The 14,441-nt window shown below is 50.3% G+C and overlaps 1 protein-coding gene across 1 annotated transcript in view; it reads left to right on the forward strand.

Annotated features, from left to right (window-relative positions):
* ADAMTS17 (ADAM metallopeptidase with thrombospondin type 1 motif 17) overlaps positions 1 to 14,441 on the forward strand; it is a 337,603-nt gene that overhangs the window by 424 nt on the left and 322,738 nt on the right. The window contains exons 2-3 of the mRNA XM_029952287.1: positions 4 to 260; positions 11,879 to 12,044. Of these exons, the coding sequence (XP_029808147.1) occupies positions 4 to 260; positions 11,879 to 12,044 (423 nt within the window). The remainder of the gene's footprint in view (positions 1 to 3; positions 261 to 11,878; positions 12,045 to 14,441) is intronic.

Consider the following 14,441-nt stretch of genomic DNA (forward strand, 5'->3'; position numbering starts at 1 on the left):
GCCCCCGCGCGCCCCCAGCCGCCCCGCGAGTCCGGCCCGGCGAGCGCGCCCTGCTGCTGCACCTGCCGGCCTTCGGGCGGGACCTGTACCTGCAGCTTCGCCACGACCTGCGTTTCCTGTCCCGGGGCTTCGAGGTGGAGGAGGCCGGCGCGGTGGGGCGCCGGGGACGCCCCGCCGAACTGTGCTTCTACTCGGGCCGCGTGCTCGGCCACCCGGATTCCCTCGTCTCGCTCAGCGCCTGCGGCGCCGGCGGCGGCCTGGTACTGTCAGCGCCCCCTCCGGGTCTGCGCGTCTTTCTGTCGCGGCGCCTGGGATGGTCCCTGGGGAAGGTTGGGATGGCGGTGGGGGTGGGGGCCCCTCGGCGGGAAGTTCAGCCTCCAGGGTGCTGTCCTGCAGTAGGGAGGGAACCTCCCCTCATCCCGTCCTGACCTTACGGAGGGTGTCTGAGCAAAGGGGTTGAGAAGGGAAACGTCTAATTATCCAGTTCCTTCTACTGGCTGTATTGAACCCCTGAAGTCCACAGGGACCTCGCTGTTCTGGGGTTGCATACGCAGCAACCCGCTCCGGGGGAGCACGGGTCTAGCGGAGATGAAACCCGTCAGGCCACTGGACTGAGAGGCCCACTTCACCCAGACGTAGAGAGAACACTATCTATGTCCACCTGCTCAGGTGTGTACGTGTGCGCATCCTGGGGACCACTTACAGGTGTATGTCTCATCTATTCTTGGATGTGGGGGTAGGGTAGAGAGCATTCACCACCGTTATGTCGTTTTGAGTCTTTACTCGGAGAGGGAGAATTTGGAGGGCTCCCGGGACAGGCCACTAACCTTCTCTTCTTAGCGGAAACGTGAGGACCAAGAGGGAGTGTTCTTACTCTTGTTCTCTTATACTGCAATCAGGTACTCATCCGGCAGCCATCCTCAGCCAGGCCCGAGGGGTGCTTACCATTGGTGATAAGACCCCCTTCCTGTCCCCAGAAGCGCCCTTGCCGTGGCAGTAGCTACCCCACCCTGGAGACCCTACCCTGCTACGTTGGAGGCACTGCCACAGTGCTTGGAGGGGCCAGGACGTTCTTGTGCACCTCTGCTCCGCTTGTGATCCCACTTGCTCCCTGCATGCTGGTGCCAGCCACGTGCTTTTCAGCTCCTCCCTCGCGTCCCCTAGGAGCGCACATGGCTGGCAGATGGGCGTCCCCGCAACAAAGCTTGGTATCGGTATCGGCTCAGAGCTTGAAACGCACAAGTTTCTTCTGTCATGATCGACCTCTGGGGATGCAGGGCCTGATATTGTTTTGCGTCTGTTCTTCCCTGGCGGAGGAGACTGCTGCCCCCACCTCCGCCTTATCTTGCTCCGCCGTCTAGAATTCCCTAGCCCTTACCCATGTAGTACGCAACGAGTCTTCGAGAATCTGCAGCAAGGCCAGGGAGCCCCGGGTCCAAGTCTTTATGTAAGACTTCTGCTTTCTTCCCAGCCATGTACAGGAGCTCTGGGGGTAATTTCCTAGGATTGGCTTTCATGGATTCTCCTTGCAGGACTTTTCTGAGTTCCTGATCAGCATGATCTACTTTTTGCTGGCCTAGGAGGAATTGGCGTCTTTGGTTAAACAAGGAAAACCCACCGTGGAGGGAGCCTGTTAGGAGCTAATGTGGAACAGGGGCAGAGAATGTGGGCTGTGGGTGAGGAGACTTAAATAGGAATGAGAAAGGCTCAGATCACCGTAGGACTTGGGTCAAGGCTGTATCATGTTCTGGGAGGGACTGGAAGGCACACATCATTTTTCCTGTTTTTGCCAAAGTGTTTAAAGTCTAGGTCACATCACTGTACTGTACATGGAAACATCTGAATCCCATTTGCTGTGGTTTAGTGAGTTTCTCTAGAGGTCAGAGTTTATGCTTCGTGGTGTAAAGTTTCCAGTGAGGGGCTATCTGTGAAGGAACTGAGGGTGGAAATCTGGATACCATGGGCTCCAAAGCCTCACAAAGTTGAAGTCTGGGCCCTCTCACAGGTGGCATCAGAGCTGCCAGAGCGAGGACTCACTTTAGTCCTCCTGTGTTCCGGAAGGCTGTCCTTCCCCTCAGCACCATGTGAGGGCGCTGTGCTTTAGATAAAGGAAGCCTGCTAAAGGCTGAGTTCAGCCTGTGCCAGCCGCTGGTGCACCTCTGAGATTTTAGATTCTAAAATTCCTGCATGAGCAGACACTTCTGTTTAGTCTGCTGTGTTCATCCTGTTCCTGTGAGCTGGATGTCGGACACTTCTTCCCAAGTACACTCCATGGAGGAAGGGCTGGAGGCAGGAAGGAAGAGACCGCGTGGTGACTTGGAGTGGACTCCTTGGTTGCAAGGTAGTCCTGGAGACCTGTCGGTGAAAGAAAGCAGCAGGATCTCAGGTTTGCCACGTTTGCATCAACACTCTACCTTGCTTTGATTTTGGTGCTCACATGAACTTGAGACAGTTCAGGTGGGTGGTAATGTTGTGTTAGTCACTGCCGACTGAGGTGTGGAGATTGTGGTGTGTGTGGTGTGTTTGTCAGGACAGGCTGCAACCACAAGTTGTGGGAGAGGAGTCATATCAAGTAGGAGATTAAAAGAATTTTTTTAATGCTTATTGTTTTGAGAGAGAGAGAGAGAGAGAGAGAGCGCGTACGCGCGGAAGTAGGGGAGGAGCAGAAGAGAGAGGGAGACATAGAATCGGAAGCAGGCTCCAGGCTCTGAGATGTCAGCACAGAACCCGATGCCAGGCTCGAACTCACAAACCATGAAATCATGACTTGAGCTGGAGTCGGACGCTTAACTGAGCCACCCAGGTGCCCTGCAAGTAGGAGATTTTTGATGTCCACAGACGGGAGTGTTTCAAAGCCTCCTTGTGTCTAAAGATCATGTAGAGCCCCAGCGCTGGCAAATTCTTTTCTGTAAAGGACTGAATCATCAATATTTCAGGGCTTGCGGGCCATATGGTCACTGTCACAGTTAAGTCCACAGTGTCCTTTTAGCGGAGACGCAGCCGTAGACAGTAAATAAACAGATGGACGTGGCTGTATTCAATAAAACTTTATCTCGACACTGAGTAGCAGTTAAATCCTGACGCGTCACACATCTCCCAAATGGCTTAGCGTGGAGGGTTTGGTGCAGAGGTGGGAGAATGTTCTGTTCCCTGTTGCACAGCATCTGTGCTGTCTTCCAAGATGTTGGGTATCTGTTTAAAGTAAGGAGATGCATGAGTAGAGTAGATAATTACTTTTTATGGGGCATGAAGCGCAAATCTCATGCTCCATTTTGCCCCTCCTGCTTTTGACTGTGGGCAGAGGTATGGGCCCTGTCATGTTCTCCCTGTCTCTGTCTTATCTTGAACAGCCATGCAGGCTGCATTTCTTGGCTCTTCAAAGACCATAGGTGCAAGTATTAATTGTTTTCTGTTTATGCTTCTTCATCTTATTTATGTTTCAGGGAGTCCTTAGACATCACGTAAGGTTTTGGAAGAGTTTCTATAACCATATAATTTCAAAGCAATGACTTTGGGCCTGTGAGGAAGGTATTTCCACCCCCAGAGAGTTTATGTAAGTTTGGATCAGCTGCCTCCTGTGAATGAGACCAGCTCATGGAAGGCCAGTGGGATTGGAATCCGGTTAAACTTCCCCTGAGCGGGCAGCGGAGATGGAACTTTAAGGGATAGAATGAGTGTCAGTCGTTGGAAGGGCTGTGTTCCTGGTCTGAAATGAGTGAATGGAAGAGAGGACAAATGAGGACAGAGAGCAGGGGAGGCGCCTGCCTGCGGGTTTGGTCTGCTGAGTGGTGGCCGTTCTTCCTTAATATCAGCTCCCGGGAGTCCAGCCACCTGAATCTGTCCATTGCTTTTGGGCTGAGGCCGTGGCCTGCCAGTGACGTGCTGTGAGAGGAATATTGAAATCAGAAAGGACACCCAGGAGCTCTGAGCTGTGGAACTTTAAGAAGCCACGCCCATTTTCCAGGCCACCCCCAAGGGACAGAGAGGTCAGGGATGTTCCTGCTTTCCCTGTAGTCACAGCCACACTCCACAGGACCCTTGCTTGGAGTGTCTCTCATCCCGGTTGGTCACTGAGGTTGACCTGATGGCCTAGCCCACCCTGGCTCTGGCTGGTCTGCTTGATCACAGTGCAGGGGGCCATTTTGGTAGCACACCATTTATGGTCGACATGGAAGCTTTGCAAGAATGTTCTTCTCTGTTCCATGAGCTAGACAGATAAGAACAGAGAGGGGCTGAGGTCAGCCAGTGAGCAGGTGGCTCTAAAGAGGTGGGGACTCCGAACTCAAGAAAGCCTGCATTTGTGGGAATCCTCTGATGAAGGTGCAGGTTTGGGAGGTGGCTACCACTCCCATTAGAGTTCTCAAACCCTCTTTTGATTGATTATAAAATTGCCCAGCTTTTTGATACAGCATCACTTGATTGCATGCAGCGGAGTAGGAATCTGCCGTGGCAAAAGTTGTATGGAGACCATTCAGAAGGGAGCAAATAGCCCAAACCACAAATCCTATATCATCTATTGCTGTAGGTGTGGGGAAAGCAGAATCCTACGTGATTCATCAGTTAAGGTTACTGAAGAACTTACCATGTACGGCATAGATGCATCTGGAAAATGCACACATTTTTAAAGCTTTGTGAAAAGACAATAGTTGAGTGGATATTAAGGAAGGAAAGGAAAGTAAGGGAAAAGACTGAGTGAAATTCGGAGGCATGGAGGATTTGAAGGGAAGAATTTGGATGGGAGAATTCTGAGGCATCCACCTTTTCCTCTGAAATATGGTCATGTGGCCTCATGGTGACTTTCTGCACACACTCCTCATGGGCATCACCTAGGCCACATGACCCTCCCCAGCGTCCTACCTATGGCACATAACTAGATTCCCCCATCTGAACTTTTATTTAGTTGGCAACATCTTAAGAGAAAGAAGTGCAGGAGGGGATGATAAACCAAAGACATCTTAGACTAATTGCATTCTTGGGACTTATTTCCTGAGCTCTGAAATGCTGCAGCTGCCTGGTTGGGGATGTGTGCAAAGGGGGGATGTTTTTGCAGCCAGTCTGTCGTGCTTTAGGAAATGGGGCTGCACGGCCGTTTGGGGCTGTGATCCGAAGTGAGCCACCTCCTCTGAACGTTCCCGTCTGCAGCCAGATGACGGGTAAATAACATCAGCCTTGTGTGGCTGTTGATAGAATGAAGTAAGATCAAGTCTGTGAAATCATTTAGGGAGAGGGCCGGGCACATCAAGGCATTAAAAACAGGTTTCTTCTGTTGCCCTACGGGGCCCAGACTTTTCCAGTTATAAATCAACCAATCAGTCAGCACTGTTGCCTAAATGAATAGATCATTATCACACACCTGCCCTGTGTAGGACACTCTGGGGGGCTCAAAGAGGAATACAGTGTGGGCCCTGTCTCAGAAGGCAGTCCAGGTACGCCCAGGAAGGGAGGTGAACCAGAACCTGTGGCGTGGTGGAGGGCTGGGGTGGAGTCTTCAGGGAGAAGGGGGATTGAAGCAGGAGGGGGTGGGCCCATGTTCTAAGAGGGAGGAGTGAAGGCAGAGCCTCCAAGGCCAGGCTCTTCCCCAGATCAGGGGCCCAGGAGGCGGCTGCAGGGTGAGGGGTGGTAATTTAAGGAGATGGTAAGAGAAGTGCTGAACGGACAGGTGTGTGGATTAGCTGAGGCGGGGCCCTGGGTGCCCACCTAAGGCATTTGGAATGTCTCCAAGAGCAGCGGTTCTTGACTTTGAGCTGGTATCCGCCTTCCCTGGGGGGTTGTTACCCTGGTGGCTGAGCTCCACCTCCAGTGCTCCCGATCTAGCCTGTCTTGGTGGGCCCGAGAGCTTGCATTTCTAACATTTTCCCAAGTGCTCTTGTTGGTTTGGGACCACATTTTGAGGATCACCGGCCTAGAAGCCATGGGGAGCATTTCTGGCTATTGGCTGGGGCCCCTGGTGATAGCATTGGGGGCACTGGAGGAGGGGAGGGTTTGGAGGCACAAGGCAACAAGCTTGGACCTTGAGTGGCAGAGATAGGAAGGAAGAAGCTTCTGTAGGAGAGATTCTGAAGGAAGAGCCGAGTCTCTGTGACCGACTCCAGGGATCAGAAAGAGGGAGAGCCTGGCCGTGAGTGGCCCATGTTAAGGCCAGGGAAGCTGGCTTCAGAAGGAAGACCAAGAATCTGTTTGGACACCTGGTGTTGGCAGAGGCAGTGGCTGGACTTTAAAGGGAAGCTCTGGATGGCACCCCAGGAGGGAGGCAGTGGGACTCAATGCGGGGGTTGGGGAGCCTCTTCCGCAGGGCCTCCTCTGAGGCCCCCCCAGAAGGTTGGAGGCAGGTGCAGGTGGGCATGCCGTCACAGGATTGTTTTCCCTTCTTGGAAGCAGACTTGCTCACGCTAGAGGCAAACTAACAACCCCATTTGCTCCATCCTCTCAATCCACCCACGCTTGCCCATCGATGGGGAGCTAAGACCCACACTTGCTAACCAAGGAGCCACAGCCTCCTGACGAAAGGGCTTGGAGGGCTCCCCAGGGACTGAAAGTCCAGTGGGGTCTTTATGTGACAGCAAGGTCTGTAGTCTCAGGGCGTCCCCCCGCAGACAGGGGTGTGCTTCAGTTCTTGAGCATCCATACAACAGATGTGTTTCTTACATGATCTTCATTTTCTACGTGATGCTGACAAGTTGTGCTGATGTTAGGAGATGATAAAAACCTGTGTGTCCTTCATGCATTTTCCACGCTGTAAAGAGAGGCAGTTCTGCTTGGGAGGGTGGGATGGAGCAAGTTCACGGCACCTGATTTGTAACGCTCTCCTGACACAGTGCAGAAACCCTTCAAAGCAAGGACCCAGAACAAAGAGAACTGAGAAGGAGCCACTCCGAACTGTTAAAATATCAGGTTATACCTGATGGCATTTTATTTAATACGCATTCCTTTGGTAGGAGACCACATCTTAGAAACCTTTAGATTTCTTTTTTAAGAGCACCGTTTCATGGAGGATTATTGTGTCCTTTAGAACCAGGCAGCCTCATGCTTCTGGTTCTGTCTGGCATTCCTAAACTGTTGTGCCTCTTGAGATGAAGTCTGCAGGCCTCTTCCATCAGGCTCGTAACCATGTTCCCTTGCTGCCATCAGTACGGCACTGGGACCTTGGAAGAACATCCCTGGGTCTCACTTCCCAGTGTAGATGGTGACTAGAGGATTAATGTAAATCCAGGTGGCCCTGCCAGCTTCTGGGGCCACAGGGCAGCAGTGGGTAGAAGCTAGGGCAGGAGGCAGAGTCCCACGGTCAGAGGAAGGTCCAGGTTCATGCGGGCAGTTCAAATCCAGGCTGCCTCCAGACATGGAAATCAAATGCATCTTTGGCACCCACTTAAAAGCTAGCACAATGAGGGGCACCTGGGCGGCTCAGTTGATTAAGCTTCTGTCTGCAGCTCAGGTCATGATCTCACAGTTCCCGGGTTTGAGCCCTGCGTGGGTCTCTGTGCTGATAACTTAGATTCTGGGTCTCCCTCTCTCTCTCTGCCTCTCCCCTTTTCACATTCTGTCTCTCTCAAACATAAAAATATTTAAAAAAAATTTTTTTTTTAAACAAAAAGCTAGCACAGTGGCTTCCAGCCCTGGCTGTACTTTGAAATCTCCAGGCGAGTTCATAATACCAGTGTTGGAGATCCACCCCTAGGGATTTGGATTCAGTTTGCCTGGAGAGGGTCCTGGGCATTGGGAGTTTCCGAAGTTTGCCAAACAGCTCCAATGTATGGCCGGGGATGAGAACCGCTAAGTTAAGGAGGCTACAGAAAGTTCATGCGGGTCCCATCCGTTTGATTCTGTTCCACTCCCCTCCCACTTTCTTGAGGAATTGTCAAGTGGCGGACACCGGGAAAATAAGGGAGGAATAACTGTGATCCTGTCTCAGAGGAGCACACGACTAGGTTGTGACAAATGCCTCCTAACACAGTGGGGAGTGAGCTGCGACACAGTGCCAGGGCAGGGGGAGAGCTTTGGAAGGAAGAAGGGAGGAAGTGGGAAGATCAGGGGAGGGTAGGAGGACTGACAAATATTTGCCCTGGGCCTAGATTGCATGTGTGCCGGGGGCACACCAGGCACTTTTCAACAGAGCATTTTATCATTGGTAATGTGATGGCAGGATGAGCATTAGGAGACACACACGGGAGCCTAGCAACAGACGGTGAGACTGGGGGAGGGGCAGGGCAATGTCTTTCCTTGTGCCCAGCCCTGCCCTCCTGGGTGCTGGTCCTGGCCACGTCTCTGTTTGCACATCAGGTCCCAGGAGGGTGAGTAGCCGCCAGGAAGAATACAGTCCATCAGTGTATGTAATCATGTTATCGGCGTTCCCATTTCCTCCCCTGCAGGTGTAGGAACCAGCGTGTGGGCCCCTCCACATGAGACCTGCTGAAGCAGAACTGAAAGGGGCTAGATTATGCTTGTGTGTATGTAATTGCAGGCTCCCACGCCAGGGGGCTGTCCCCCTGTCTTGTATTGCATTGGAACTACCTGCTAACTGCCGTTTTTTTTTTTTTAAAGCTTATTTTGAGTGAGACTTAGAGAGCAAACAGGGGAGGGGCAGAGAAAGAGGGAGAAAGAGAATCCCAACCAGGCTCCGTGCTGTCAGTGCAGAGCCCATTGTGGGGCTCAGACTCACACTGTGAGATCATGACCTGAGCCGAAATCAAGAGTTGGACACTTAACTGAGTCACGCAGGCGCCCATGCTAACAAGCCTTTTACACTGTAGCTTGTGAATGCACACACTAGATCGGTCTGCTTACTGGCTTTGAAAGTGCTAGACCCAAGGGGGCCCATGGCCTCCCAGAGCCAGAGCATTTCAGGAAGAGTCCAGGTTGAGCGCATCCTCCAGAGAGCACAGGGCTCCTTCCACGTGTGGCTTTTCCCACATGCTGGGCCATTGCTGCAACTTTATTTTGACACATGGAAGTGTTCACCACGGTCACAGAGGTGTGTGTTCTGTGCTGAGGCTTTCTTTAGGTGTAGCTGCAGGGGAGCCCTGCATACCCCCTTGGCCACCTTCTGCATCTACTTCAGTCTCCCCAAAGTATCTTCATGAACAAGTTCAAGTTTTTACTTCAAAGGCGAGGGAAGAAAGCCTTACTTCCTTGCAGGTCACGCAGTGCCACTTTAAGACAGTTTTATTTGGGCAGTAAAATCTCTGAGTTCTTGGCAGAAGTTCTAATGAAATGGAAACCTTGAGATCTGTGTAGAGCTGTAAGTATGGTCTCCCCTTGTGTTTTGGGGGCTCAAGGTTCTAGGTAATCTTGTTCGCTGATCTGATGTACTTTGAGAGAGGCTTGGTATCCAGGCATTGTTTCAGAATGTGAAGGAGGTCTCCCTCCCTTGGCTTGAGGGAGCTGTGTCCTTGAGACCAGAGGACTTGCCGGGAGGAAGAGCAGTGCTTCTCAAAGTGTGGTCCATGGACCAGCAGCATTAGTATCACGCAGGGACTACTGAGAAATGCACATTCTCAGGGCCTACCCAAGACATCCAGGTGATTTTCATGTGCATTGAAGTTTGAGAGCCCCTGCTTCAGTATGGCATGGAAAAGAGTGTGGGGGAGAGAGAAGAGATGATGACCATTTCAGCCTAAGACTGATCTGCTTGATGTACTGAGTGTGGTTAGTAAAGACGGTTTGGGCACCCATCCAGAGGAGGTACCGTGCACCGTACAGACCAGTGTGCAAACACGGGTCCTCCTCCAGCCCGTCCCAGGTCGGGTTCCTTGTGGGGGGTTCCTCAGAAGGGAAGCTAGCAGCTCGCATGCCAGGGAAGGATGCAAATTGGTTTCATGCCATCAGCATTTGTCCTGAGGGATGGGAAGAGTTCTCTGGACTATATATATTTATTTTGGAATTAATATTCATTCTATTAAGGCAGCAAATAAAAAATCTTAGTTCTTAAATTTTTCTGTCCATTTACAAATCACATCCTATTTAAGGGTGCCTAGGTGGCTCCATTGGTTACATGTCCAACTCTTGGTTTCGGGTCAGGTCATGATCTCATGGTTGGCGAGATCAAGCCCAGTGTCGGGGTCTGCACTGACAGTGTGGAGCCTTCTTGGGATTCTCTCTCTCTCTGCCTCTGCCCCGGAGCCATGTTTTCTTTCTCTCTCTCTCTCAAAAATAAACATTAAAAAAAAAAAAGAAACAAATCACATCCTATTTATAATCTAGCAAGTTTTTTTCAATGATTTTTGAGGTATAATTAGGATACAGTTTTTAGTTTCAGGTGTATGATATGATTCAACAGTTCTATGTTTCTGCACGCTCATCTACATAAATGTACTCTTAACCCCTTTTATCTAGCAAGGCTTTTGCGATCCTTTTCCAGGAAGCTTTAGATAAGATATGCCCCCACTTGTAAGTTTGGTGATTAACAATTTTTAAACCTTTAAGCCTGCATTGAGAAAGTGAACATCTTCAGTTTCCTTGTCAAGTTTTTTTGGTTGGCTGAGGAGCCCTTTGTAAATGCTAAAGTGATTCCTTCAAACCTAATAAGCTAGTCCTATAAACGTGGGAAGTCTTAAGTTCTCTTACACATTGTAATATTGCTTATAAACCTAATAAGACTTTAAAATCACAAGTTTAACTCCAGTGATGCACTTTAAACTAGAATCGCAAATCTAATCCATTGACACTCTGTCAAGTTCTCTTAAACACTGCAAGTTCTTTTTCAGTTTTTTTTTTTTAATCTTCTGTTATTTATTTTTGAGAGTGAGATAGAGCATGAGCAGGGGAGGGACAGAGAGAGGCAGACACAGAGTCCAAAGCAGGCTCCAGGCTCTGAGCTGTTAGCACAGAGCCTGATACAGGGCTCAAAGTCATAAACCTTGAGATCATGACCTGAGCAGAAGTCAGATGTTTAACTGAGCCACCCCGGCTCCCCAAACACTGCAAGTTCTGAAAAAAAGGTACGAATCCCCTATCACAAAGCTATTGCTACGACAGGACTGACTCCATCCTCTTTAGTTCTTTCTTTTTTTTTTTAATGTTTATTTATTTGAGAAAGAGCGCACGCGTAAGTGGAGTGAGGGACAGAGAGAATCCCAAGCAGACTTGGCACTGTCAGCAGAGAGCCCAATATGGGGATCGAACTCACGAACCGTGAAATCATGACCTGAGCCAAAATCAAGAGTTGGATGCCTAACCGACTGAGCCACCCATGCGCCTCAGCCACCCTCTTTAATTCTAAATATCCCCAGGGATAATCTACAGTTTTTTCCATTAAGGATGTAACCATCATTCGTTTCCAGCAGTTTTGGTATTGCTTCCTCAAGTGGGCTTTTGGAGAATGATTTAAGAAATAATTTTTAGGGGCGCCTGGGTGGCTCAGTTGGTTGGGCCTCTGACTCCGGCTCAGGTCAGGTCTCATATTCGTGGGTTCAAGCCCCACGTCAGGCTCTGTGCTGGCAGCTAGCTCAGAGCCTGGAGCCTGCTTCCAGTTCTGTGTCTCCTTCTCTCTCTGCCCCTCCCCCTCTCATGCTCTGTCTCTCTCTGTATCAAAAATAAATAAAAAACATTAAAAAAAACTTAAAAAAAATAATTTTTAAAAGGAAGTTTCTTTTTATTAACAATAAAGTAATAGATTTCTTTCAAAAGTGAACCTGGAAAGTGGGTGCTGTGGTATCCATCTCTGCACACCCCCAAATGCCCCCTCCCCAAATACAGCAATGGGTGGGATGTTTCAAGGCACACAAAAGCTCTTTCTTGGGCTTGGTAAATCGGACGAGCCTGCAAAGCCAGAGCGGGACATGAGGACCAGCCACGGCATGTGGCCTTGCTGCCCTCGGGTTGTGGTGTCATGGATGTGTGGGAATGAGGATGGCTCATGGCCCGTTTTCCTCTCTCTGGGCAGGTTGGTCTCATCCAGCTTGGGCAGGAGCAGGTGCTAATCCAGCCGCTCAACAACTCCCAGGGCCCCCTCGGCGGACGAGAGCACGTGGTCAGGCGCAAATGGTCCTCGACCCCCAGCCCCTCCACCGAGGCCCAGACCCCTGGGCAGCTCTGCAAGGTCCTAACAGGTGAGTCTGGGGAACCACACGACTGACAGCACAATGCTGTTCGGTACTGTCGCACGTCCCCAAATGCACTGAAGTCCTGTGAGCAAGATCTCACCTCTCTGTATTTTGAAGCTGCTTTGTTTATTGACCCAAAGCCACTTCCTTTTCCTGTCTCTCTGGATTGGTGTTAGCATTTCATGCGTGATTCTAATAAGTAGCTTGGGGGCGGGGGAGAACGCAGGGCTCTTGCAGTCTGTGTTTCTATTGGAAACACTTGTGGATTATCAGGTGTGTAAGAGTATGTCATGGTCTCTGTGAAATTGACACTGCTGTGTCACTCACTATCAGTCTTCCTGTGAGTGTCCCCTGATGAAGACGGGTAAACTGCGGGTCACAGGTGGCATTTCCTCCCTGGAGGGCATGGGACTCCATGGCTGACCTTTAGGAATTGTGCTTTTAAGTTTAAAGACTTAACCTGGATTTAAAAATTTATATATATATTTTTGTCTTGATTTGGTATTCTAATGACCTGGGAAATATGTCAGTGATATGACTCTCCTTTAGAACAACTTTGGTATATACGAACAGGCCTTGTAGCTCAGCTCCGTTGTTGCATGTCGATCTGATCTTACCCAGGGAGCTGCCCGCCTTTAGCTTAATCTGCATTCAGCAGGGAGGTGTCCGAGGTGGTTTTGCTGAAGTAAGGCCATCTCTGAAGCCCCAGGACAGCTCTGATAGAGAATGCCATCACACGTTAGGTTTTGCTCTGCTCCCTGTACACACACAAAAGTAGGGGAAGGGAGACCTCAGCATAAAATGACTAGTGACTAAAAAACCCTTTATTTTTGAGACAGACAGAGCTGGAGCAGGGAAGGGTCAGAGAGAGAGGGAGGAACAGAATCCGAAGCAGGCTCCAGGCTCTGAGCTATCAGCACAGAGCCTGATGTGGGGCTTGAACTCATGAGCTGCGAGATCATGACCTGAGCTGAAGTTAGATGCTTTACTGACTGAGCCACCCAGGCGCCCCTCAAAAATACTCTTTAATAGGAAGCAGCGGTTTGGGTAAGTTGGTTGGTTGTATGTCTCGACTTGATGTTGGTGTGTTATTTTAAGCCACCTGACAGTCTCGGTGGAGCATTTTTTATTTTTTTATTGTTTATTTTTTTAACTTTTAATCTGTAATTGCCTAAATCTAGTCTTTAGACTACTCTTCTCTCTCTTTTTTTAAATTTTTTATGTTTTATTTATTTTTGAGAGAGAGAGACAGAGACAGCGTGAGCAGGGGAGGGTCAGAGACAGAGAGGTAGACACAGTATCTGAAGACAGGCTCCAGGCTCTGAGCTAGATATCAGCACAGAGCCTGACGCAGGGCTTGAACCTGCAACCGTGAGATGATGACCTGAGCCGAAGCCGGACGCTCAACCGACTGAGCCACCCAGGTGCCCCGAGCATTTTTTTAAAAAATCTACTTTCAAAGTAAATGTTGATCTTCCTACATCTGGGTGCGTTTTCTGCTGCTGATTTGAATACATTGTTTTAGAGGCAGGGCTAATATGCAAAGCAGGAGGACTCAGCGCTGGCTGTCCCCGGGCTTCACCTGGGGAGCTTTAAGAGTCACTCAAGTCCCCCGCCCGCCCGCCCCCCAGCTGCTTTCATTGGCCTTGGGCACAGCCTGGGCAACTGGCAATTTAAAGCCTCCCCAGGCGGTTCTAATGTTTAGCCTGCACTGCAAATCACTGCCCTAAGGGGTCTTAAACATGAGTAATAGCACCGGTGGCCATCGGAAGTGGGTTTTTGCAGGTGAGAACCCCCAGGAAGGGCTTCACAATGAAGTCCAAGGGCAAATACATTCCATTCTCACTTTCGCCTCTATCCAGGCCAGTGCTCCTCCGGCTCAGAGCCAGGACCAGAAACCCCGGGTGCTGTGGGTGATACCACGGAGTGTTTGCCTCCCTCCCCGGGACATGCTCTTTAGGGGCGGGTGTGATACCAAGGATTGCTGACCAAATGGTACATCGTGCTCAGGTTTGCAGTTTTGTCCCTGAGGCTGGCTTCAAGGCACCCTGGTGATAGAAGTTTAGCCTGTAATGAAGGAAACGAACAAAGCCAGGGTGAAGGGTGGGGAGGACGTGAGAGAAAAGAAGTTAAACTAAGAGCAGCCCCAGGAGGAATTTCTAAATTTGCTTAAAAAAATTCTCTCTCCTTCCCCACTCTCACCTCCCCCATCAGTGTGCACTGTCGTGCCAGGCTCTGTCTTGGGCAGGAACAGGGACACGGGAGAAAGGCATATAATATACTTCCCTGCTGGCCCTTCTTGCTTTGTGTGAAATCCCCTGCAGATGTTGTTGTGGTGTTGAGACAGACAGTGGGCCTTCTAATAAGTTTTGCTAATCGGTCAGTCCGGCCCTGTGTGGTGTG

This window comes from Suricata suricatta, chromosome 9, assembly GCF_006229205.1.
Source record: "Suricata suricatta isolate VVHF042 chromosome 9, meerkat_22Aug2017_6uvM2_HiC, whole genome shotgun sequence".
NCBI classification, from domain to species: domain Eukaryota; kingdom Metazoa; phylum Chordata; class Mammalia; order Carnivora; family Herpestidae; genus Suricata; species Suricata suricatta.